Source organism: Gopherus evgoodei, chromosome 7, assembly GCF_007399415.2.
Source record: "Gopherus evgoodei ecotype Sinaloan lineage chromosome 7, rGopEvg1_v1.p, whole genome shotgun sequence".
Lineage (NCBI taxonomy): Eukaryota > Metazoa > Chordata > Testudines > Testudinidae > Gopherus > Gopherus evgoodei.
The window spans coordinates 67,457,452-67,482,459 of record NC_044328.1 but is presented as its reverse complement, the minus strand read 5'-3'; the positions used below and the strand labels follow the sequence as shown (position 1 = coordinate 67,482,459).

Below are 25,008 nucleotides of genomic sequence, written 5' to 3'. Positions count from 1 at the left end.
CCAGATCAGCAAGCCAGCCAGGGAATGCGGAAGGCTACAGTGCAACCTGACTGATGGGCACTCACTGATACCATCTACCCCCTCCCCCACCCCTGTTCCTTGGGGACTGTGTTTGTGTTTGCTAAGGTGAAGGCTGCTGGTGTGTTGTGTCGTGCCAGTAAGAACAGCTGTGATCTGCCTGAGCACTGCACTGGCCTCTCAGCGGAGTGCCCGGAGGATGTCTTCCAAGAGAATGGTGTGCCGTGCCAGTATGGGAATGGCTACTGTTACAACGGGGTGTGCCCCTCGCACAGCGAGCACTGCCGCACGCTCTGGGGCGCAGGTAACATGGCTCTTTGCATGCGCTTCTTCAGCTCCATGCTCACAAGGCGAGCTCATGCCAGTGCAGTTCAATGTGCATCCATTGCTGAGGCTGCAGCACATAGACTAGGGGCCCAGGTCTCCTTCAATGCTGTCATGGGACATGCACCCACTCATCCCAGCAGTGTGCATGGCATTTGGCAGGCTAGTCGCTGTAACCTAACAAAGTTAAGGGCAGTGGCTTGCACTCTGAACTTTAGGCCACTAGTTTAGCAAGCTACAGATGGACCCAGGCCTGATTAGTTTGGCCTTGGCCTCTCTGTGTCTCAGTTTCCCCACTTCACTGTCTGCAGGGCAGGAGGGATGGGTGATGCTAAATCAACCACCCTGGCCACTAAGTTTGGGCACTTCAAAATACATTAAGTCAGGCACCTGAGATCGAAGGCTCCCAGAATCTATGGCTGCTTCTGAAAGTATTGGCCTTAAAGATTATAAAGAGCTTTGAGATCTTGGATGGAAGGCACTAGGGACAGGCATTATTTTATCACTAGTTCCTGACAGTGGTGATGTGGGTTAGGAGGTGCCCAGTGGAGTGGAGGGAACTGGGGAGCCCCAGAGTCACCTGCCAAAGGAAGAGGATGGTGGGGGACATTTTTGACATGCCTGGTGTGGGGGGAAAGGTGGGAAGAGGTGTAACCCCATGAGGTGTGGTGCTGCTCACACAGGCTCAGGTTAGCTTGCCTTTATGAAACTCCACTGTTATCTCTTCTCTCTGTCCCTGCAGAGGCCCAGGTGGCCCCTGATATCTGCTTTGAGTACAATGGCCTCCAGAGGGACTACCTGCATTGCCTGACAGAGAATGGGAAAAGGCCCTGCAGCCCAAAGTAAGGAACTGAAGCACCCAGTGCCAAGGGTGTGTGAGTCCGTGCGTGGGAGTGGAGTCATTGTGAGCTGGTCCAAAGCAGGAGGGAATCTCCTCTGGGAGGAGGTGATGTCATTGTGAGCCAGTCCTGAGGGGGAGGGGAGGGTATCTCTGTGGGGCGAAGGTAGAGTCATTGTTAACTGGTCCCATTGTAGAGGGGATCTCTATGGAGATGGGGCAGAGTCTCTGTGAGTTGGTCCTGGGGTGGAGGGGATCTCTATGGGGAGAAGGTGGTGTCCCCAAGCTGCAGTTCCAGGCCATTGTGTGAGGGGCCATGCTGCTGCAGCCCTTTGCTTTCAGTGACAGGGCACTTTTTTATTTTAAGCCAGGTCTTTATCTAGGAAGTTTTAACAGGTTTACAAATCCCAGCTGTGTAAATATCAGAGACAATACAGTAATCATTACAGCAGTATTTAGAGAAACACTATTCAATAATATAATTATTGAATCTCTCTATTTAGCATGGTTTTACAATGTTACACTGTGCACCTTTACACTACCCATGACATATCATTTCTGGTGATTTTATTAAATTCAGTGAATTCTCTGATTACACACATTTAACAGACCAGGCCTGTCTGTCAAATGTTAAATAAAAAACCCCACAAAAATAGCCCAACCATAGAATAATCCATTTTGTCACTCACAATGTCGATAAACCTTATGGGGCAATTTTATACTTGGTTTCCACAAGAGCATTCCTCCCTGCAATCAGATTTCATAGAATGAGCACCCTTGTTTCACGCACTCCCTGCAGACCAGGAACTAAAGTGCACCAGGTGCATTTCACTGTTAGGCCTCATGGCCACATGCATCTTCCTGACACCATTCACCACACTCCACTGGTGGTGTCTGCAAACCTGGCTCCACTCAATCTATCGACTGAACAAGGAGCCCATTCCCACCAGAGTTATCTGCTCCATTGCCTGGTGGTCAAACCCAAGAAAGATCATGGTGGGAGTTCCCTTCCACTCTCCCACCCGCAGAGCCACCATTGTGATGGGCGCCTCCCACCTATGGTGGGGTGCTCACTTGGACAATGATATTGCTCAGGGCACCAGGACCCCACGAGAGGCCGGACTACACATCAACATACTGGAACTGAGGGCAGTCTGTCTTACATGCGAGGCCTTCCTCCTGCTCATACACTCACTCCATATACAGATAATGTCAGACTATATCACCACTGTGGTTTACATAAGGGAGGGGTAAGATCTCATTCCCTCTGCCTGGAAGCCATCAGACTATGGAACTGGCGCATCAGGAACCGTATCATGATACAGGCTGTTTACACTTCCGGATATCCACAACTCCCTTGCAGGCAGACTAAGCAGAGACTTCTTGGCGGCCCATGACTGGGAGATCTACAATACAGTCCTAAACAAGATATTTACACAATGGGGAACACCACAATAAGACCTCGTTTTATCCCAAACGAACAGGAAGCTTTCCCTATATTGCTCCACAGGAGCAAGTAATGGCTCTCAAGGTGATGCTCTACTGCTGTCCTGGACAAACAACCTCAGATATGCCTTTTCTCTCATTCCGTTGCTTCCACAGGTGGTAGGGAAGATACATCGCAACAGATCCAACAGTATTCTCTTAGCACCCTACTGGTCCAGACACTTCTGATTCATGGAACTTCCGATGATGCCTGTCTGCCCTTCAATTAGGATCTGCCCACTGACCTCCTAGCTAAGGACAGGAGGGAAATCTGGCATCCCAACCCAGAGTCTCTCCACCTCACGCCCTGATGTTTGTATGGGCATCAGACAGAATGCTCATGCTTGGCCCCTGTTCAAATTATCATTAACCAAAGTAAGAAAAGTTCTTCTAGAACCTGCTACCTGGCCAAATGGAGACATTTCTTGGCCTGGGCGCAACTCCACCAACATTCTCCAGCCACTGCGAGTATCCTGGTCATTTTAGATTAATCTCCTATCTTTGAAGACCTCGGGTCTCTCCCTTAATTCGCTGCAAGAGCACCTAGCAGTGATTAGTGCATTCCTCCCTCCGGTGGAGGGATGTTCCATCTTACCCACCCAACTATAGTATGGTTTATGAAAGGCCTAATTGGGACCTTCCCACCAGTGATTAAACTGACACCTCAATGAGACCTTAATCTCGTCCTGTCAGGACTCACCAGTCCTCCCTTCGAACCCATGGTGACATGTTCCATGCCCCCACCTGTCCATGACGGTGGCCTTTTTTTGGCTGCCACTTCAGCAAGGAGGGTTGGCGAGCTCAGAGCCGTACTGGTGGACTCTTTTTCACAACGAAAAGGTCTCTTTTCACCTACACCCTAAGTTTCTCCCTCAGGTGGTTTTTGAGTTCCACATCAATCAAAGTATTCACTTACCTCTACTTGCAATGGACCAAACCTAATAGAAAATCACTGAGACATTCTATCACCAATGCAGAAAGATCACATGGACAAGCTACATCCTCCCAGAAGATTTCTACGTGGGTTTCGAGATGCATCCTACAGTGCTACAAGATAGCAAAAATCTCTCCCCACAGTTCCACAGCTCACTCCATGAGAGTGCAGGCGGCCTCCAGAGTATCCCTATGTGACAAGACACCTGCAAGGCATCTCCTTAGAGTTCCATCCACATGTTCATGACACACTGCGCTTTAGTTCATGCCTCGGCTGTGGATGCAGCAGTGGCACCTGCAGTGATGCAAGCATCTTTGCAACGAGCTTCCTCACACCCACCTCTAGTCTGAGCACTGCTTGCCAGTCACCCATCGGTGGAAGACACTTAGGGACTATCTCTTGAAGAAGTGGGCATTACTTACTGTAACTGGAAGTTCTTTGAGGTGTGTGGTCTCCATCCGAATTCTACTACCTTCCCTTCATCCCCTCTGCTTCAGATCATGTGAGATTGGAATAAGAGGAGGAACTGGACAAGTTTGACGCTCATTGTCTCTTTTACTCTGAGTAGGGAGTATGAGGAGATCTATGGCACATGTGTGGGCCAACAGACACTGCTTGTAAGAATTTCTGGACTCAGGCACATGGCGTGCATGTATACCCATGTGTGGACTATAGCTATAGTCCACACATCTCAAAGAACTTCCAGTTACAGTAAATAACCTCAATTTCTTCCATAGGTTGTTAAAGTTCCTTCCCTAACAGAAAACATTAAAAGAGACCTACAAATACCTCCTTAAATACTTTGTAAAATTCAGCTGGGAAGCCACTAAGGTTTTGGAGTTTTACCACTTTTGATATTTGCTATTGTATCTAAAACTTTTTCTTCTTCTGTTATTTCTTTATCAAGTTTTTTTATATTTGGCAAGTCTGAAACTTCCAGATATTTTTCAATAATTTCAGAATTTGGAGTATCTGAAGTATAGAGGTTTTTACAGTAAGTAGTAAAAGTAGCACCTATTTCTTAATAGAGTGTGTAATTATCCTTTACTGATTGTTCTTAATTAGTGGAATAATATTTGATCTTTAATCCATTTAAGCTTTTGAGCCCAGAGTTTATCACATTTATTCCCTTTTTTCCATAAAACATCTGCTTTGAATACCTAAGAGCATTTTCAGTGGCATCTGTCATCAACATACTCAATTTCCCCTTCATATTAGTTAGTTGTCGATATGCTTTTTTTGAACCTATATTTTTATGAATGTCTTTTAAACTTTGTATCTCCTGTTCTAGTTATATTTTTTCTTGAGCTCTTTCTTTTTTCAGTTGAGAGGTTCTGCTTATAAACTGGCCCCTAAATATTGCTTCACCTCCCTCCCAGAGAAGACCTCTTTTTATATTGTCAGTATAATTTATTTGGAAGTATTGAACAATGGCTGCAACTTGACCTTTGTCCTGGAGAAGTAAGCAGTTCATTTTCCCAAAAAGTGATTTGTGGGAACCATCCCAGCCATCAAATATTATTTCCAATGGTGCATGATCTGACCATGTAATGGTGCCAGTTTCTGCAGATCTTGTCTGCTTCATTAAGGATTTAGAGATTAACATTAAATCTATTCTAGTATATAACTGATGAGGCTGTGAATGAAATATGTAATTCCGTACCCTGGGTCTCTTCTCTCCAGCAAACTGAGAGATTCAATTGTTGGCGCAGGGAAGTCAATGCTACGCCTACATCCCTAGCCACCTTGTTTTTTTATCCCATGTGTCCCAATAAGAATCAATGTGAAACTGAAGTCTCCTCCAAGTATAATTTCCCCTTCCCCAAAGCATTGCTGTATTTTAAAGAAGTCCTTTAAAATGGTTTCTTTGCTTTGGTTGGGAGCATACACTGAGCCACTGTTATTAATAACCCAGCAATTGTGTCTTTCAGTAAGATAATCCGTCCCTCTTTATCCTTAAATTGATCTTTCATCTGAAAAGTTACGTGTTTAGCAAATATCATGCCCACTCCTCTTTTCTTTTCTTTAGCTGAAGCAAAAAATGTATGCGGAAACCAATAACCTTTCATGCCCATAATTTGCCCCTTCCTCATAGACTTAAAGGCCAGAAGGAACCATTATGATCATCTAATCGACCTCCTGCACATTGCAGGCTACAGACCCTTACTTTTGTAATAGACCCATAACATCTGGCTGAGTTACTGAAGTTCTCAAACCATGATTTAAAGACTTTCGGTTACAGAGAATTCACCATTTACACTAAACCTGCAAGTGACCAGTGCCCCATGCTGCAGAGGAAGGCGAACCCCCCCCGGGTCTCTGCCAATCTGACTCGGGGAAAAATTCCTTTCTGACCCCAGATATGGCGATTAGTTAGACCCTGAGCATTTTGCAAGATCCACCAGCCAGACACCTGGGAAAAATTCTCTGTAATAATTCAGAGCCCTCTCCATCTAGTGTCCCATCACTGGCTGTTGGAGATATTTGCTGCCGGCAGTTGCAGATCGGCTACTTACCATTGTAGGCAGCCCCATCATACCACGCCCTCCATAAACTTATCAAGCTCAGTCTTCAAGCCAGTTAGGTTTTTTGTCCCCACTGCTCCCCTTGGAAGGCTGTTCCAGATCTTCACTCCTTTGATGGTTGGAAACCTTCACCTAATTTCAAGCCTAAACTCGTTGATAGCCAGTTTATATCCATTTGTTCTTGTGTTCGCACTGGCGTTTAACTCCAATAATTCCTCTCCCTCCTTGGTATTTGTCCCTCTGATGTATTTATAGAGTGCAATCATATCTCCCTTCAACCTTCTTTTGGTTAGTCCCACCAATTTGGTCCCATTAAGCTATTTGAGTTTGACATTCCCCTCGAATGTGGTGATTTCTACTTCCATACCCTCATTTACATTAGCCACCCTGCCACTGTCCTTAAGCTTCTCATTACCCTTATTAGAAACTGAGGCAAAGTATTTGTTTAGGTGTTGGGACAAGCCTAGATTATTTTTAATCCACCCCAGTGGTCATTGCTCCACACAATGCTTAGTGGTCCCACTTCTTTTTTCCATGTTTTCTTCTTATTTATATGGCTAAAGAACCTTTTACTATTGGTTTTAATTCCCTTTGCAAAGTCCAACTCTGATTGGCTTTTGGCAGAACTATTTTTTCTCTCACTGTCTGACCTCTGAGCAGGGCCGCCAGGGGGCGTAAGTGGGCCAATTCGCCCCGAGCCCCAAAGGGGCCCTGCAAGCCCTGGCCGAGAATCCCTTTCCTGGCTAAAGGCACCTTTTTAATTTTTACTCGCCCGGCAGTGGTCCGGATCTTTGGCAGCGCTTCGACGGCGGGTCCTTCAGTGCTGCCGAAGACGCGGAGCGAGTGAAGGACCCGCCGCCACCAAAGACTTGGAGCGCCGCCCGGTGAGTACAGGCGCTGTAGTGGGTGGTGCTTTTTATGTCCACTCCCCTGCTTTGCCCCAGGCCCTCTGAATCCTCTGGGCAGCCCTGCCTCCGAGAGATGGCTTGCCTTGCTTATCCCTCCCATCTTCCATTCCTTGGAGGCTTTCATCTTTCTCTTAACCACCTGTTTGAGATGCTTACTCATCCAGCGTGGTCTGCAACCTTTCCCTATGAATTTTTTCCCCTTGCTTGGAATTCAGGCTCAGCTTCTGCAACTTTGACTTAGAGTAATTCCAAGCCTCCTCCACATTCAGATCCTTGATTTCTTAAGTCAAGTCCACTTCTCTAGCTAATTCCTTTATTTTTTAAAGTTTGCCCTTTTGAAATCAAGGACCCTAGTTGCAGGTCTGTTTTTGTCTATCCTTCCATTCAGTTTTAACTGAATTAATTCATGATCACTCGAACCAAGGTTGTAACCTACAACCAGTTCGTCTCTGAGGTGCTCACTACTCACCAATAACAAATCTAATATAGTATCATCTTTTTTGTTGGTTCAGGGTCTGTTTGTTGAAGAAATCTGTCGGCTATCACCTCCAGGAAAATCTGAGCCCTACCATTATCAATTGTATTTGTTCTGCTTGGCTTTGCCCAGATTCCTCATCTGACCAGGTACAGCCAGTATCACCTGTCCAACAGTTAGCATCATCAGTATTGGCACTCTTTCCTCTTCATGTCCGTTCTCCTACCCACTGCCATTCCTTTCTCCATTGCTGCATTCTCACTTTCTGTATTTTTCTCCCAGTGAATATTAGAATCAGGCATGGAGATTACATGAGCATCTCCCAACAATCTCACCAGATTTCTAGTTTAAAGATCTTTTAATTGGTTGTGCCAGCCTCCATCCCAGAAGTCTATTTGCCTCCCTACTTAGGTGAAGTCCATCCCATGAGAACAGTCCTATGACTGTGAATGTCTGCCTGTGGTCAAACGTCCCAAAGCCCTCCTTATACCACCACTGCCTGAACCATCTGTTGATCATCATAATCTTGCCTCACCTTCACTCTCCTCCTCTAGGGACAGGTACAATCCTACTGAAGATCATCTGAGCTGCCATTTCTTTAAGCATCTTCCCCAGCCTGGCATAGTCTCCCTTGATGCTTTCCAGCAAGAATCTAGCCGTATCATTTGTTCCCACATGAAGGACAATCAGTGGATTCTTTCCTGCTCCTGTTAGGATCCTCTTCAGCCTCAGGTCCACAACCCATATCTTAGCTCCTGGCAGACAGGACACCCTTCTGTTCTCCAGATCAGCTCTGGTGAAAGGCCTGCCCATTCTTCTCAGTAGAGTGTCACCAATCACATAGACCTGTCTCTTGCTGGTGTTGGGTGTGATTTTCTGGCCTTCCTCTTGTTCTTTCTGACTTCAAGTCCTCTTGTCCTCTCTTGCAATCTTCTGCGAGTCATCCTGTATCCTCCTGGGGCTCCAAACTCTAGCTATCTCCATTGACTCTTCTCCTCTTTTTGAGGACTAGCCATTCTTCTCTTCTTCCTTGCCCTCCCACTTCACGTTTCTGCCTGTGTGCAGCACCCTGCCGCTGTAAGGTCTGTAGTGTAGACATAGCCTAAATAATGCTGATATTTGAAGCTGAAAGAAAGTATGACTGGGAATCCCCAGTTGTCATGGATTTCTGCCCTTCTGAGTGCTGATGTAATTTCCCCCAGCTTCTCTTTTTTTAAGTTTGAGCAGAGAGATTGTGGAAAATTGCAGCTTGTAGCCTTTGAGTATGAGTTCTGAATGCTCTCTGGCTTTTTTCTTAATTAAATTTTTCTGCTGATAACCATGAAATGTCACAATTAGGTCTCTGGGTTTATTAGAAGGCCTAGCTGCGGGGGGAGCAGCACTCTATGTGCTCTTTCCACTGGCACCTCTCTCGGAGAGCTCAGATTCCTCAATCACCATTTTTACATGCCAGATTGGATTTTTTCCTTCAGTATTTTCAGGCAGTCCCTTAATTCTTGTGTTCCTTCTCCCTCTGTTTTCTGAAGCATGAAGTTTAAGCTGCATCTCTCTCTCTCTCTCTCTCTCTCTCTCTGCTCCATCCATGCCATGCAGCTCTGCAGCTCTGTCTCTCTGAGGCCAGTGTCTAGCACAGTGACGTTCTCTTCCAAATCAGTAACTTTCATCTTTACTGCTAGACTCTTGTTCCTCTCTCATGGCCTCAAACTCAAGAGATCATCTCCAGAATGTCCAGTCTGGTGGTCATTTGTTTTTTCCCAGCCCTGGCTTGGCTGCCAAGTATTCACTTAGAGTCTGAGATGTCTCCACGCTGGAAGCTGGAAACACCCTTCTTAGCAAGGTATCTGTATAAATCTTCAGATTTCTTTGAAGAATCCATTCTCTGCAACTCTGTGCTCTTCTTTGGGGGAGGAGAAGGTTAGTCAGTTTCAGAGGTCAGTGGAGGCAGATTACTTTGATATCCCCACAGAGCTCAGGCTTCAGGCAGCGATGTTACTCTGGGCCCCTGCTGGTCTCTGACAGACATTTTACAGTAATTCCTGCTAGGATCCTGGCAGTGTAGTGCAGGCTGCACAGCTTGGAGCTGTCCTGCTGGCTCCCAGCATACAGCCATGGAGCCTGGCCAAGTGTGTGGGGTCCAGAAGGAGAGCGGGAGAGAGCCCTTCACTACTAAGGGGCCAGCCCCAGTGTGATGCATCAGTGCTGACCTGAACTGTCAGGTGGCTCTTTGGTGGTGTGTACAACAGGAATCGGTGATCTCTGTCCAAAAACTGCTGAGCTGGGCCTGCCCTCACAACTGGTCAGACACTGAGCTTCCCTCTCCCCCTACAGATGGTTTCCAGCAGGTCAGATCTGGGGCCCCTAGGTGGGTGGGGGCGCTATGCTGGGCCTAGACATCTGCAAGGGCTGCTGAGCCTGGACCTGTTTACTAGCACTGAGCCCACCCTCCAGGCAAAGGCAGAGGAGCTGTCCCACATTGGCACAGGCTGTGTGGTGCGAGGCTTTGGGGCCGTGCTAAAGCTAAGGTGAGATGAGACCCAAGCACGCTCACTCCTGGCATTTACTTTTCCCACAGAGACATAAAGTGTGGCACACTGCATTGCCTGAGTGGGAACAGGAACCCCATTGGAGGGGGTGGCGTCTACTCCCTGTCTCTCGGAAGGGTGACCTGCAAAGTAGCTGTCACTAACAAGGAAGAAAGTGACATGGTGGCGAATCTTGTGATGGTGCCAACGGGCACCAAGTGTGGGGAGGAAATGGTGAGCACCCTGCACAGGCTGTCGCTGTTCTTGTCTGCTGGGCTGGTGACGTGTGCTTGGCTTTGCGGGTGCTGGGGAAGGATGGATTTGCCATGGGACCTGCTGGAGACGGGGGAAAGGTCAGCAGCAAGGAGGTAACATAGCTACTGAGTTACTGTGTGTGCTGAGGCTGACATGTGGCTGTGTGTGCAGGATGGGTGATGGCAGGGTGCCTGTATACACGCTGCTAAAAGCACTATACCTTCTCATTCCAGGTCTGCTATGCTGGGCGCTGCCAGGACCTCCTGATTTACGGTGCCAAAAACTGCTCTGCAAAGTGCAATGGTCATGGGGTAGGTTCAGGCCATGGAAAGGGCACAGCATCACACAGAGGTGCTGGTGTGGCCATGATCCCCTGGGTTTCCTCTGACTGTACAGGAGCATCTGTGCCGCAGATCCCCCAGCTGTAACATCAGAGCACTGATTGTGTTGTAGAGTGCTGGGAGGTGTGCAAGTGAAAGATGCTAAGTATTGTTCCTTACAGGGCTTTGCCCAAATACCCTATGTGTCTGTGAGTGCACACAGCTGACATGAACGTACTCTGTGCCACTGTCATGCACTGCTGGACCCCTGGGACCATCTTACATGAGTTCTTGATGCTTCACAGACCATCTTCTCTATCTGTCCACACCCCGTTCTGCGTCTGATGTTAGAGCAGCTTTTCCCATCCTGCAGCACCGCACGTCCCGCCCTTAGTCTGGAGTACCTCGGTGCTAATGTCTGCTCCTGTGATCTGCTGGCAAACGCAGCCTTTCAGCCAGCAACCTGTCACGTTTCCAAGACCCACAGGGTCCATTTGCTATGTCTGTCTGTGGCAGTCATGATGTTTTCATGTCGCACTATCACAGCATTGCCTCCCTCAGAGCACATGGTCACAGGCCACCCACGACTCGGCTGTGTGGTCACTGTGTGATAACAGGACCCTCATCCCCGAGAGAGCTCCCGCAACACTTTGCTTTTCTCAGCATGTCCACCCTGAAGGAACGGATCAGGCCACATTCCCATGGCCTTGCGCCCTGCCTTTCGCTGGGCACTTTGGTTCAGGGAGCAATTTGGCTCAATTTGGGAGGGAACATTTTTTGCCAATGAGTTCAGCAGAACTTCCTCTCCTCCAGCAGCTGTGATTGTGGGAGGTGCTGCCCAAGTGGGACATCTGTGAGCTGCTCACAGGTGCTGAGATGGGGCTGTTGGATTGTTCCAGATTCTGGTGCTGAGTGCAACCAATGGGGCACAGCAGCATCATATGCTGTTGCATGTCAGACAGACAGGCACTGTCTGGGCTGATTCCCAGGAGATGCCAGTGCAAGTCACTCATACTCTGCTTCGAGAGAACAGGTCTCTTGCTGTCAGTATCTGTACAGTAATGATAATTCACCAGCCATGATCCTGAGGCCAGAGCAAATGTGCAGCAGTTACAAGGGGCCCGATCCTGCTGCCTGCTCAGTAAAGCCAGACTGCTGCTAAAGCTGATGGGAGTGTGACCTGGGTAGAGGCTGCAGGATTGAGCCCAAACCCTCCCCTGGTAAAGCACGGTCAGGAGGTCAGAGTTGCTGCTGGACCCTAACCCTGCCGGATTGGATTTCAGGTCTGCAATCACAAGCGAGAATGCCACTGTGAACCCGGCTGGGCTGCGCCCTACTGCGAGCGGAAGCTCTCGGAGATTGCAGCAGGTACAGCACTCACCAGGGCCAGTAGGGCAGGGCTCGGGATGGACCTGCTGGAGGAAACAGCTGGGCTGCAGGCAGTAGCAATGTCCTGACTGTGATGTCTGATAGGCAGGGCAACGTGCTCCTTTTAGGTGCTACTTAGATCTGCCAAAGCACTGGAAAACAATGGACAGTCTGGCCCTGCTCTGCTCACCAGGGGATGGGCTGGGATAGGTGACTGAATTCCCCAAGCCAAAACCCTGAGTCGCTAGCCCTGGTGAAGGGAGCAGCCCCCACCCTGATCCCTCTCTCTGGCTCTCAACAGGTGGAAGCAGCGTGGTTGTGGCAGCTGTGCTGACAGTGGTGGTGCTGGTAGCCATGCTGATCGTCGGAGGCTTTGTGTTCTACAAAGCCAATGGGAAGAAATACTTCCAGAAAGGGTAAGACTCCTGTTTCTGTACCGTGCCCCCACAGCAGGCAGCTGCTCTGATTCACTGGGGTACACAATAGCCAGATTCCATGGGGAGGAGCAAGCAACGGGCTGATTGGACAGCTGGATGGACAGACTGAATCAATATGGTTGCTTGACTCTCTCCATACCAGTCCACTGGCCATTAGTACTTGTGTTTGGCTCCAGATATCCAGGTGCTTGTCTGAGTCGTGTGCTGACAGGCAAGTGTCCCCACGCTTTCCCCTGTCCCCTATGGCCTTCAGGAGAGAAGAGTTCATTCCCCCATGGCCTATCCAACCCTAGCCCTTCAGCCGAGGCTGCTGACCAGTGGGTCAATTTGTCCCGATGGCTTTTGTCATTGTCACCTGCACTGACAAACCCAGCCTCATGCCCAGAGGAGCCACTGTCTGGCCATCATATGGGAACTGCTGCTGTTCACGAAGCCCCTGCTCTGGGTTCTGATCAGTGACAGGTGTGGGAAGCTGTATGCCCCGAATCTCTGAAATCCCACCCCTTTACCACCCTTTGGAGACCTCTCCTGGCCTGCCCCTCTGGGCTCTTCCTTCCTACACCCCCACCGCCTTCATCTGCCACCTGCTGGTGGGTGTTTGGTCACTGAGCAGCCTGCTCAGGAGGACCCTGGAGGAGCAGGGTTGGTGTAGGTCCTGTCCACTCCTTGTTTGACAGCAGGAGCTTCTGATGGGACTCCCTGCACAGCGAGCACCCCCCGGAGAGTGTGGTATGCTTCCCAACCCCCTGCATGGGCTGCCCTGGGCAGGGCCCAGCTGTTTGTACTGTTCCTGCAGTGCCGTCAGTCCCTGTGCTCTCACCAAACAAGGAGCTGTAGGTCCTGGTGCTGACAGGGCCCTGCCAATGTCCTCTCTAGGCAGGAGGGGAATACTGAGGGTACTGGGGAGGGGCCGGGCACAGGGCCAAAGAGCTGCTCTCTGTTCTCTGCTGCTCTCATTCACTCACAACTGCATTTTCTCACCAGTGTGCCCTGAGCGATGCCTGGGCCAGGTGTGACACCCCTGACCTGAAGCAGTGGGAGGGTGCAGTAGCTTCTCGGAGGGTGAAAGCCCCTCTTCGTGTTGGCCCACCTCTTTCTGGTTCAATGCTCACTCTCCTTCCTGCCCCAGGGCTGAGAACCCCCAGCCCAAAGGCCATTTGGGGAAGCTGCTACATGACTACGAGAAGGGCTTAGAATCGCAGGCCTCCCTGCCCCACCGCCCTTGGGTGCTGGTCCCAGCCTGGACATCACCTGGTGGTTTTAGGGCTTCTTGTGAGGGGCAGGCCGATGTGGAGTTACAGATACAACAGGAATGAGAGGCGAACCTGAAGGCACAGCAATATCCCAGTGTATGTAACAGACTGTGAGGGTGTCCCACTCACATGGCACCTCCTTCCTCTCTCCATCCCCTCATCACAGGCTCCTGGGGATGGGACCAGTGCACTGTAGAGTGCCCGGCACAATGGGGCCCCGATCCTGTCTGGGGCCTCTGGGCATTGGGTTACAGTCCTCAGGCTGAGGCTCTGTGGGCTTCAGGGGATTGGCAGTTAGTAGCCATTGTTGTAAAAGCAGTAGCTCCAGGCCAGGAGTGTCTGCCAAGCACCTGGGATTCCCAGCTGGCCTCTCAGCGCCCCAAGGCACAACCACACCTTGGCTGCTGCGTTTGCTCACAGCACTTACAGAATGTGAGGTGGCAGAGCCAGGATGTGCAGGAAAGGGAGAGGACTGACAGTGCGAGTGAGCAGCACAGGGCTGGGTTTGCTCGTGTGATTCAGCTGTGGGGACGGGCTTACAGCAGTCCCAAGAACACACCCACTTGGGCTTTTCCCCAGTCAGGCATGAGGAAGCAATTGAGACATACCCTGTCATACCCTGCACGGCAACGCACAAGCCCAGTTGTGCCCTCTTCCAGGGAGAAATAAGCAGAAATTAATGCTCCCCCCCTCCTTCCCCTGCCCTCCCAAAACTACATCATTCCAGTGGTGCAGCTGGGAAAGGTAATTCACTATCTGAAGGAGCTCTTAGTTTAATTTAGAATTATTTTTCAGTCATTTAATTGATGTAATTAAAATGGTCACCACACCCTTTAGAAGTAAGAATCAGTCTTCAAAGGAGTTACAGAATGTGTTGCCCACGTTTCTAAATTGGAGAAAACATAATCTCTGGATTCCAGGGTGATGAGTATGGGCTAGACGGACAGGCAGACCTGTTAGCTGTACAGCTCAGGTAACTGAGGATTTGAACTGGTACAAAGTCACTTCAGGCAGAAACAGGAATAGCACCCAGGTCTCTGCCTAGCAGGGCCAAGTAGCAGTAGGTGAAAGCTCTCTGTGAAATGGGGCTGTGCCTGCACCTCCCCTACCCCAAACCACTGACAGCCTCTCAGCATGGATGATCCTGTCTCCACATTCATGGTCACATATGGTCAGCTATGCAGGCTGGCTTTGTAGTTGAGGCATCAGAGATCTGCATTTTGGCCCTATCCCACACCTGCTGTGATGCTGAGCTCAAGTTTCCAAAGGTGGCCACTGCCTGTTGTGGGCTTCAGTTATTTTTGCAATAACTGTATTGCAATAATAAAAGCTGAGTTTGTTTTTAAAAACTGAAAAAAGAAGAAAATGAACCCATGTGCCCAGTAATCAGCATTTAATGGTGACATCATCATATTCTGATGAAACAAGACTGGCTGTGCTTTCCAGTCCCTTGGCACACATTTTGAGGTCCCTAATATACATCTGTCTTTCAGGGTCTGACCTTTTTCTACAATATATGGTTTTTCATGAGTAGTGTTGAAAAGCGTATTCTCCCTTGTCTATGACGTAGCACGTTTTAGGGCCAGGTGGCAGCAGGGCCTTGGAGAATCCTGGGCTGTTCTGTGCCTCACTGCCAAAGAGCCACTGGGCTGTTTAGCAGACCTCAGAATTGGGGGTCTTTGGGTGAAATCAAACCAGAGGGAAAATATGGCTGTGGCTCTTTTGTGTTTGTGTTTCAGGAGGATTGTGACCAACACCACCAATGGGCTGTCCAACCCCATGTTTCAAGAGGGCAGCAATATCAGGAACGTGAGGCATGAGCTGCAGAGTTGCGACATCAGCAGCCCAAATCTGATCTCCACAACCTCAGACCTGAAGAGCCCCAGGTCTGTGTACGTGCCCATGACTCCTAGCAGGCCGCCGCCCAAGGTATGTGTGGCCAGGCAGCCTGGGGAGCAGGAGGGCAGCTCTCGTGGCTGGGGAGTTTTACTGGGGAATTCTGGGCTCCCGGCCACTGTGTCCCTGCAATGATGCTGTAGAGAAGGGGAGTCAAGCTGCTTCCATCACCGCTTTGTAACCGCTTCAGTGGACCATTGCTGTCCTTCCAAAGAGCCTTCGGCCGGGGGGGGGGGGGGAGGAGGAAATTGCATTACCATGCCCACACAGGCAGCACAAGGCCCCCTTACACACCAAGGCACCACAGTCATACAAGTTACGCAGTTAAGAGCCTGTTCCTGCAGAGCTGGAGAGGAGAACAAACCCAGGATGGTGTGAATCTGAGCATAGGGATGCAGGCCTGACCCTCTGGGCCTTGGCTACTCCAGTTGGTGCTTTCTGCTATTGCTAGGAAACTAGGTGCTGTAAGAGCCCCTCAATGGAGCCAGATGCCAAGGATTGATACAGTTCTTCGAGGGGGGGATGGTCCCGTAGCTTGGCCGTATTATCTCCCTACAGTCCAGGCTGTGCCTGTGCTTCCCCAAGATGCTCCCATTTCGCCTGTTAGTTTGCTCCAGGTTGAAACGTGGAAAACAGGGCCTTACTGGGGAAGAAAGAGGACTTTCTACCAAATCAGAAGGGTAGGTTGCCAGGCAGAGCAGGGAGAGGCCCCATAGCACATGCTGAGTATGTGAGCCTGGGGCTGGGTGAGCTCCAACCAGGGCAAAACTGGATTTGAGGACTGTATCTACCCTGGGGAGGGGAGGAAGCTGTGATGGGGCATATGGACCCCACACTGATGAGAAAGGTGCCAGAGCAGGCGTCCCCCAGCCTCATCCATCATGTCTGATAGGCAGGAGGTCTGTAAAAGGGAGGAAACTGCAGTCGGCTCTTTGATCCAAGAGCCCTCATTCAACCAACTCTCCTACCCCTAGCTTCCTTTAGCAGCCTCATTAGCCCCCAGTTACCCCTAGGTTACCTCTTCTGCTTCTATTTCCCCCCCCCCCATGACTGTTCTCTTTAGTACCCACCTACCGAGCTTGGCGCAGTTCCATGTCTGGCCCTGCCACTCAGGTGGATTGCCCTCCACAACATTTCTGGCCACATATTCATTGTTTGCAAATTTGAAAATAGTTTAATGAACTAATTTGCATATTTGCAAATACTTTGCAAAATACGAAGCTGCACAAAGCTGACAGTGATCTCTCTGCTTCCGGGGAACCTCCTCTGTGCCTGCCCTCTGAGAGGGCTGGAGCAGAGCAGGAGTACTGGGCAGGGAAGCTGCCGCCTGGTGCAATGGGTTTTGGTGGTGGTGCGGGTGGTGGTGTGGGTGATGGGGTTGCAGCCTTGGCAGTGTCAGGAGTTAGGTTGTGATGCTGGTTCACATGATGTGGGGGCCATGGCTTGTGTGGGCTAGTATGCATGACCTGGGAGTTCAGCTGGCAGGAATGGCTGAGGGGCTGGCTGGGTGCTGCATTAGTTGAGGAGATTCATTAACTAAGTGGTAAGGGACGAGCTGCATGAACTAAATTTCCCTTGGTGCCTCTTGTGGGGGATGGAAGGACAGATCCCCTCACTAACTGCCCCCATCACTCTGGGCAGGGACCCCCAAAGCACCCTGCACCTGAGCTCCAAGGAGAACCCCCTATGCTGAACATGCTGTGTCCCAAAGACTGGTTACCATGGCTACCAGTCTGTAGGGCTATTCTCTTGGCCGGATCGGGCAGGGCATTTTGGGCGCTTGTGTCAGGGCTGCCTCCTCCAAGTCTCCGGCAAGAAACCACCTTCTAGACAGGTTTGAACCTCGTCAGTGTTTATTGGCTCTTGCTTGTGTCATGCTGTTTACCTCTTTTTCCAGATCATTTATGAATATGTTGAACAGTACTGGTCCAAGTACAGACCTCTGGGGAACTCCGCTATTTACCTCTCTCCATTCTATAAACTGATCATTTATTCCTACCCTTCGTTTCCTATCTTTTAACCAGTTACTGATTCATGAGAGGACTTTCCCTCTTATCCCATGACCACTTACTTTTCTTAAGAGCCTTTACTGAAGAACCTTGTTAAGGGCTTTCTGAAAGTCCAAGTGCACTATATCCACTGGACCACCCTTGTCCACATATTTGTTGAATTTGTTGAGTCCCTCAAAAAAATCTAATAGATTAGGGAGGCATGATTTTCCCTTTATAAAAGCTGCATTGACTCCTCCCCAACAAATTATTTTCATCTATGTGTCTGATAATTCTCTGTAGTTTCAACCAGTTTGCCTGGTACTGAAGTTAGGCTTACTGGCCTGTAATTGACAGGATCACTTCTGGAGCCTTTTTAAAAATCGACATTACATTAGCTATCCTCAAATCATCCAATGCAGAGGCTGATTTATTCGATAGGTTACTAATTGCACTTAGTAGTTCTGCAATTTCATATCTGAGTTCCTTCAGAACTCTTTTGTGTATCCCATCTGGTCCTGGGGACTTATTACTGTTTAATTTATCAATTTCTTCCAAAACCTTCTCTATCAACACCTCAGTAAGAACATAAGAACGGGCATACTGGGTCAGACCAAAGGTCCATCTTGCCCAGTATCCTGTGTACTGACAGTGGCCAATGCCAGGTGCCCCAGAGAGAATGAACAGAACAGGCAATCATCCAGTGATCCATCCCCTGTCACCCATTCCTAGATTCTAGGAAACAGCCAGGATGAGCAAGGATGGTGTCCCTAGCCTCTAATAGCCACTGATGGACCTATCCATCCGGGACAGTTCCTCAGATTTGTCACCTAAAAAGAATGGCTCAGGTTTGGGAATCTTCCTCACATCATCTGCAGTGAAGAGCGATGCAAAGAATTCATTTAGATTCTCCACAATAGCTTTATCTTCCTTGAGCGCTGTTTTAACTTCTCAATCTTCTAGTGGCCCCACTGATCTTTTGGCAGGCTTCCTGCTTCTGCAGTACTTTTAAAAAGGGGCTAGATTCACCAAATGGCTGGAGGAGATGGTTCTAGTGCCCACCCCCCATATAACCATTACCCTAATGGTTAGGGCACATCCCTGTGAGGCAGGAGACCCAGGTTTGAACCCCTCAATCTAGAATAGGCTCTGAACCTGGATCTCACCCTCCCAGGGGAGTGCGCTAACCACCGGGCTGTGGGCTAACGGTGTGGGGGAGGACTCTGTCTAACCTGTTGAAGCTGTTCTGCTTTGTATAAAATACTGGAGGGGTCAGTGAGGCAGAGACTAGTCTCTGGGTCTGCCTCCTCCTAGGTGAACGCCCAGCTATCATAGAATCGTAGGACTGAAGGGGACCTCAAGAGGTCTTCTAGCCCAGTCCCCTGCACTCCAGGCAGGACTATGTATTATCTAGATCATCCCTGACAGGTGTTTGTCTAACCTGCTCTTAAAAATCTCCAGTGATGAAGATTCAACAGCTTTCCTAGGCAATTTATTCCAGTGCTTAACTACCCTGACAGGTAGTTTTTCGTAATGTCCAACCTAAACTGCCCTTGCTTCAATTTAAGCCATTTGCTTCTTGTCCTATCCTCAGAGGTTAAGGAGAACAATTTTTCTCCCTTCTCCTTGTAACAACCTTTCATGTACTTGAAAACTCATATCATGTCCCTCCTTGGTCTTCTCTTTTCCAGACTAGAGAAACCTAATTTTTTTTCAATCTTCCCTCATGGGTCATGTTTTCTAGACTTTTAATCATTTCTCTTGCTGTTCTCTGGACTTTCTCCAATTTGTCCACATCTTTCCTGAAATGTGGCACCCAGAACTGGACAAAATACTCCAGTTCAGGCCTAATCAGTGCAGAGTAGAGTGCAAGAATTACTTCTCATGTCTTGCTTACAATACTCCTGCTAATACATCACAGAATGATGTTTGCATTTTTTGCAACATTACATTGTTGATATATATTTAGCTTGTGACCCTTTCCACAGTGCCCCTTCCTAGGCAGTCATTTCCCATTTTGTATGTGTGCAACTGTGATTGTTCTTCTCTAAGGGGAGCACTTTGTATTTGTCCTCATTGAATTTCATCCTGTTTACTTCAGACCATTTCTTCAGTTTGTCAGGCTGGAGAGTCACTCTCAGTCTTGCTTACTGGCCCAATGGCGATTGAACTGCTTTGGGAAAATTGCTCCTGGGCCTTTGTGGCCTCTGGCATCACAATAAATGAGCCTTTCCAAAAAGGCAAACCCCACCCAAACAGGCAGCTCCCTCCCTGGCAAGGCTGGACTAGGTTCAGTTCAAGACACCCTTATGCCCCCGTCTCTCCACCTGACCCAGCTCTAGGGTTGCACACAGCATTAGACAGAACATTAGCCATGAGCAGCTCCCAGAGCAGAGATACTGCCTCTGGGTAGAGCGCCAGGCCTGTCCAAAGAACCGCTGGGAACAGGGCCCTGCAGCCGGGTCTCAGCTCCCTTTGGGACAGGAGCCTCTGCATGGATGGGATGGGGAAGGGTGGGCAGGTTCTAGCCAGCTAGGCCTTAGCTCCCTTGGGGGCAGGAGCCTGTGCGGGGATGGGAGGGGGGAAAGGGAGGGCAGGTTGTACCCCCCTGGTTTTCAGCTCCCTTGGGAGTAACAGCCTGTGGGGGAGGGCTGCCAGTGCTGCACATGGCACCAGGCTCTCTGCCCTGGCCTGCCCCTAGTGAATGCATGAAGCGGGAAAGGCTCTAGCATGCGCTGTGACTCCCTCGTTTCATGTGGAAACGTGGGCATGTGAGTAACTGCTCCCCCACTGAATCCCAGCACAGGCTGCCATGTGCTACTTGGCCTGGGAACTGATAGGAGACACACAATTTTCATTCAAAGATGACAACGAAACCTTAGGTTTGTTTTCTTTTCTCTGCATTTGAATTAGGTTGGAGTTAAACCCAGTGTGGCATCTCCCCCACTGGTCTCTGCAAAGCCCAAACCAGCTGCTGGCGAGGTAATGCGGCTTCTCACCAAGCTTTGGAAATGTACTAGCGGGGACCCTGACTGGCAGCATCACCATCCCTGCTGGAGGCTGGTGCTGTACATCAGATGCCTGCAGGCCTGCCCAGCATGTCACCTTCCTGCCTGAAGCCACCCTCAGCCAGGCTTCAGACCCCAAGACAGCATGTGCTGCTTGGGGGCGCCCCCTGCCCTCTCCTGCCAGGCCCTTTGCAGTCCCTCGTGCTGTGATCTCACCACCCAGAGGGGGTGTGATGACCCCCACTGGTGCTCCTGGTGCAGTGCACCAGAGCTCTCTCCCCCATTACCCAGGCCCATGTGGAGTTGTCAGGGGGAGCCAGTGGGGCAGCATGTCCACAGGCAAGCCCCTAGCCCTGCAATGTTGGTGGGTTGCGTCTCAGACACCCTTGGCACCTTTCAGGGCATCTGCCCACCCCCTGGCACAGAAGCCCTGTCAGCCAAGGTCCCGGCTAGGCTTCTCCATGATGCTGAAAGCCTGAATCAGCACAGTTCAAACACTCCCATGGCCTGTGGCCCCATCACAGAGCCAGGCAGGCTGTTTTACTTGGCCAGAGCCTCACAGCCCTTCCTTCCCAGCAGATCATCTTTGTTCTTTGTATGAAAAGTGTGGCCCATGCTCTCGTGCCACTGGACCCACCAGTACTTTTGCTGAGCCCTTACGGCAGCACTGAGCTGTGCTAGGGGTCAGGGGGCACCTGGCGGGAGTTGGTTTGGGACTGGGTGACTGACTCTATTGCACCCTGTTGTTAGGTGAAGCCGAAGCCACCGACCCGGCCTCTCCCCGAGCTGAGAAGCAAACAGGTGTGTCTCATTCTGGGTCCTCACATTGGCCTTTCTGCCCACTAGCCACTCAGCTCTCACAAGTAGGGGATCTGCATGCACACACCTCTGCGCCCCAAGTGCAGTCACACACACCCTTCCCCCCCCCCCCAGCTCCATGACCAGTACTGAGGGCTCATGGCTGTCTGAGGGGGGGCAGCCCACACAAGAGCTGGTGGGCATTATCAAGGTGGCTGTGTGCCTGCCAGAGTCAACTCTTGAATGGGCAGTGTGGAGAGCAGAGGCAGGAGTACTGGGGTCAGCTTTGCTGTATCCACACCACTACAGTGACATGGCCTGACTATTCTGATAGCAGCAGTTTCTGGGAGAACAGCCGTTGCTGATCCCAAATGTTTCACATTAAAGGAATGCTCTTTGTCTTGCTCTTGCCAGCGTAAGGCAGATAAGCTGAATGGCTGTAGCATGGAGGGGTCCAAATTGTCAGCTCTGCCTATCCCACCTGCCAAACCTGCTGCCCTGACGCGTCAATCCAGCCAGCCCCAGGTGAGCCCAGCTCTGTGTGTCTGCAGTCACACAGAGCTGGGCTCACCTGGGGCTGGCTGGATTGACGCGTCAGGGCAGCAGGTTTGGCAGGTGGGATAGGCAGAGCTGACAATTTGGACCCCTCCATGCTACAGCCATTCAGCTTATCTGCCTTACGCTGGCAAGAGCAAGACAAAGAGCATTACCTGGTGGGGCTGGAGGGTTCCCTTTGCCTGGCTAGGCTCCCTGCTAGGTGCTCAGGTGTCTGTCACGCCCTGCTCCCTCATGGGCTAGTCAGGCTTTGTTTTGTTTTATAGTAACTGAGCTCTTCTGCCCCGTCCTGTGTAAGTGAGGGCACTGGGCTGGACCAATGTGCCAAGCTCACTCAGTCACTGTCAGGGTGGCTCTAGCAGCATCCCAGCCCCCTCCCCATGGCTCCTTTCTTTCTGTTTTCCAGCAGGCTGCTTCCTTGAAGGTGGCACTGAAGCCTCCAGCTTCACGGAGATGACCCAGACTGTGGCCGCTAGGACAGCGAGGCGTGGCTGGCTCCAGCGTTTTGTCTAGAATGATTGAGCATTTCTGCTTCTTGCTTAATGGTACTCGACTCGCTTGGCAGAGTCTTACTTCAAGGTCTTGAGTGTTTACATGAAATGCTTGACTCAGCTGTGCCTTAACACAGATGCTGTGACAGCACAATACAGCAGGGCTGGCCAGCAATGGCTCCTTACAGGCTGGGGGGCGGCTGACACCAGCAGATTTAGGGAAATGTTCTCAGGTTTTTACTAGTGAAAATGCAAGGCCTTTCCAAAAGTACAAATGAGGGACATGCCTCTCAAACTGCAGAGTCCCCCTCTTCCTCCCATGCAGGCATGGGGTGGGGGAGCTCCAGGGACAGTTCCTATTTCCGTGCCATGTATGATCTCTAGCAAGGAGCCCAGCAGATCATTGTGTCATGGCAACACACTGTCGAGATCACACATCCTAGCATGGAACACGTCAGCTAAATCCAGGGGCCTAGCCCCAGTATTGCAGGCTGGCAACTGTAATCTCTGCCCACTGCGCTCACCCCGTTCTCTCTTGGAATCATGTGGGGAACACGTAGCAAACATGCCCCACCCCTGTAGGTGATCCAATTCAGCAGTCAGGCTGGGGTTGTTGAAGACCATTCTAGCAATGGCCTCTTAGATAAGAAGGAGATGGAACCTTAGTGTGTTCAGAGGCTGTTTTTGCCCAGCCCCTAGTGCCTGAGCCCAGCCAAATGGCTTTTCTGACAATGACACAACCAGGAGCCTGGGCTGGCTGCCCAGCCCTCCATAGGGCTTTTCCTTACAGGGAAAACAACTGAGACAAGCTGCCAGCTCAATTCCCTCAAGTGTCAGCTCCTACTATTTGCAGCACAAACCCTCGTATGACACTTTCCAGCCCAGTCCTTCCCCAGGATGAACTGGGACTCCTGCCTAGAGTTGGTATTTGGGGTGGGCAGTAACCACTCTCTCCCCAGCAGAGCTTTCCAAAGCTGCAGGCTGTGCAGTGCATTGGTGTGACCAGCTCCTGCCAATGCAGGAGCCAGTGCTTTACAGTGCCTGGCACGTAGCAGCCAGGAGCCCAGAATTTCCTGCAGTAACTTGATGCCACAGTAATACATGCTGCACTGAGCAAACAGCCCCACCCACCCAGAGCACATCATGGTCAGCTGGTGTTTTCAGTAGGCCTGAAGCTTGTTTTGGGTTATTCTGTTGGCAGCCAGTGTATTTTATCATTTAAATTATTGTCTGAGTTATTGTCTGTCTAAAGGGCCTGTCTTAAATGGTGGTGGTTTTTTTAAATCATGTTAATTTAATACCTTTAATGTGACCTTTTCACTCAGTGTGGTGTTAAATCTGATGCTGCTCAGTTTGATATGAGTTGAGTCAAAGGCAGTGGGAACAGTAAAAGCTGCAGGCCAGCTTGGTGCAGGGTGTTTCTGTATGCTGGCTGGGGGAAAGGTTGAGCCGTGACTGCTAAGGGAGGGTGGACTTTCATGATCCCTTCCACCCCTGCATGTGTCTTTAGAGAGCTTAGGGCACAGATCCAACCCCAGTCTTTGTCTCCATCATGGTCTGAGGGCTTTAGTCTAAACTCACATTGATTGTACTTTAGAGCATTGCTGTCCTAGGGCCCAACCCTGACTTCACAGGCTGTCACTGATTGATTGCATAGGGGCCATAGGGCAGGGGAGAGTATCAACACACAGCATTGCCTGGTAGAGTATCAACACACAGCATTGCCTGGTACTTTAGCAGCAGCAGCCATACAGTGGCTCTCTCCTCCATCAGTTACTGACAAAAGTTAGAGCAGCAGATCTCTCTCTGTGCCGCACCTGCGACTGGGCAGATTCTTCACTTGTCCAGCAGCCCAGGGTAGGCCTGTGCTCACAGTAAGAAGGCTGCATCTCTCTCTTCAATACAAAGGTATTTAAGCTTCTAACTTCATCTGGGTTCCATGGAAGGCAGAGGAGTCTAAATGTCTTTGTTGAATGCAGCATCAGGGCTCCATTTTTCAGCAGTGAGAAAGCACTGCAGCTCGTGCCTCTCCACACCCAGCCATGGATGTGGCACTCTGCTGTCCTGAACTAAACAAAACAGGTTTGGTTTTTCAGCAGCTGTAGAAGGTAGGACTAAGAATGGGAGTGAGCAGGAACTAGGGCTTTGGATTAGTGTGTAAATGGACTTGAACTGAACAGGAGGGAGACTGAGGCTGCTCTCCTACTCCTTAGCCTTAACTCCTTTGCAATCCCCCTGACCTCCACCCTTCACTCAGAGACAGGAGAGGCTAAGCTCCTGGCAGCCTGCTTGCCTTGACACCAGTGACAAGGAGGGCTCTACGCTGGCCACAGCTGCTTGGGACCAGAGTTATGTTACTCCAATTTGATGCAAGGCAGCCCAGGGCTGATGGGCTCTCTCCCTTTGCCCTGGTGCATGTACAGAGCAGATGGTCTTGGAGCTGTGGGAGGATGGATGCATGTGTAACAGCTGTGACTGCATGGCAGGTAATGATTCTCCACATGGCCCTCACTGCTCCATCCTCCTAGATCCCACCAGTGGGGAGTGCGAGGTCTGGAGAAGCCCTGAGCTTGTGGAATCTTTCCCTCTGAGACCCTCATCCCCAAGCAG

General features: G+C 50.2%; 1 protein-coding gene across 5 annotated transcripts in view; it reads left to right on the top strand.

Annotated features, from left to right (window-relative positions):
• Nucleotides 1-25,008, top strand: part of ADAM8 (ADAM metallopeptidase domain 8) — a 108,610-nt gene that overhangs the window by 66,137 nt on the left and 17,465 nt on the right. The window contains exons 14-24 of one of the 5 annotated variants that reach the window (XR_004001436.1): nt 127-322; nt 1,085-1,184; nt 10,080-10,263; nt 10,518-10,595; nt 11,888-11,972; nt 12,274-12,388; nt 15,402-15,591; nt 20,460-20,528; nt 21,305-21,355; nt 21,767-21,877; nt 22,314-22,452. Coding sequence is in view for 4 of the 5 variants with exons in the window: in XM_030571309.1 (XP_030427169.1) it covers nt 127-322; nt 1,085-1,184; nt 10,080-10,263; nt 10,518-10,595; nt 11,888-11,972; nt 12,274-12,388; nt 15,402-15,591; nt 20,460-20,528; nt 21,305-21,355; nt 21,767-21,877; nt 22,314-22,364 (1,230 nt within the window). In the remaining variant the exon portion in view is untranslated. Of the gene's footprint in view, nt 1-126; nt 323-1,084; nt 1,185-10,079; nt 10,264-10,517; nt 10,596-11,887; nt 11,973-12,273; nt 12,389-15,401; nt 15,592-20,459; nt 20,529-21,304; nt 21,356-21,766; nt 21,878-22,313; nt 23,622-25,008 lie in introns of those variants that run through there. The other 4 variants (XM_030571310.1, XM_030571309.1, XM_030571312.1 and 1 more) reach the window with 4 other exon arrangements.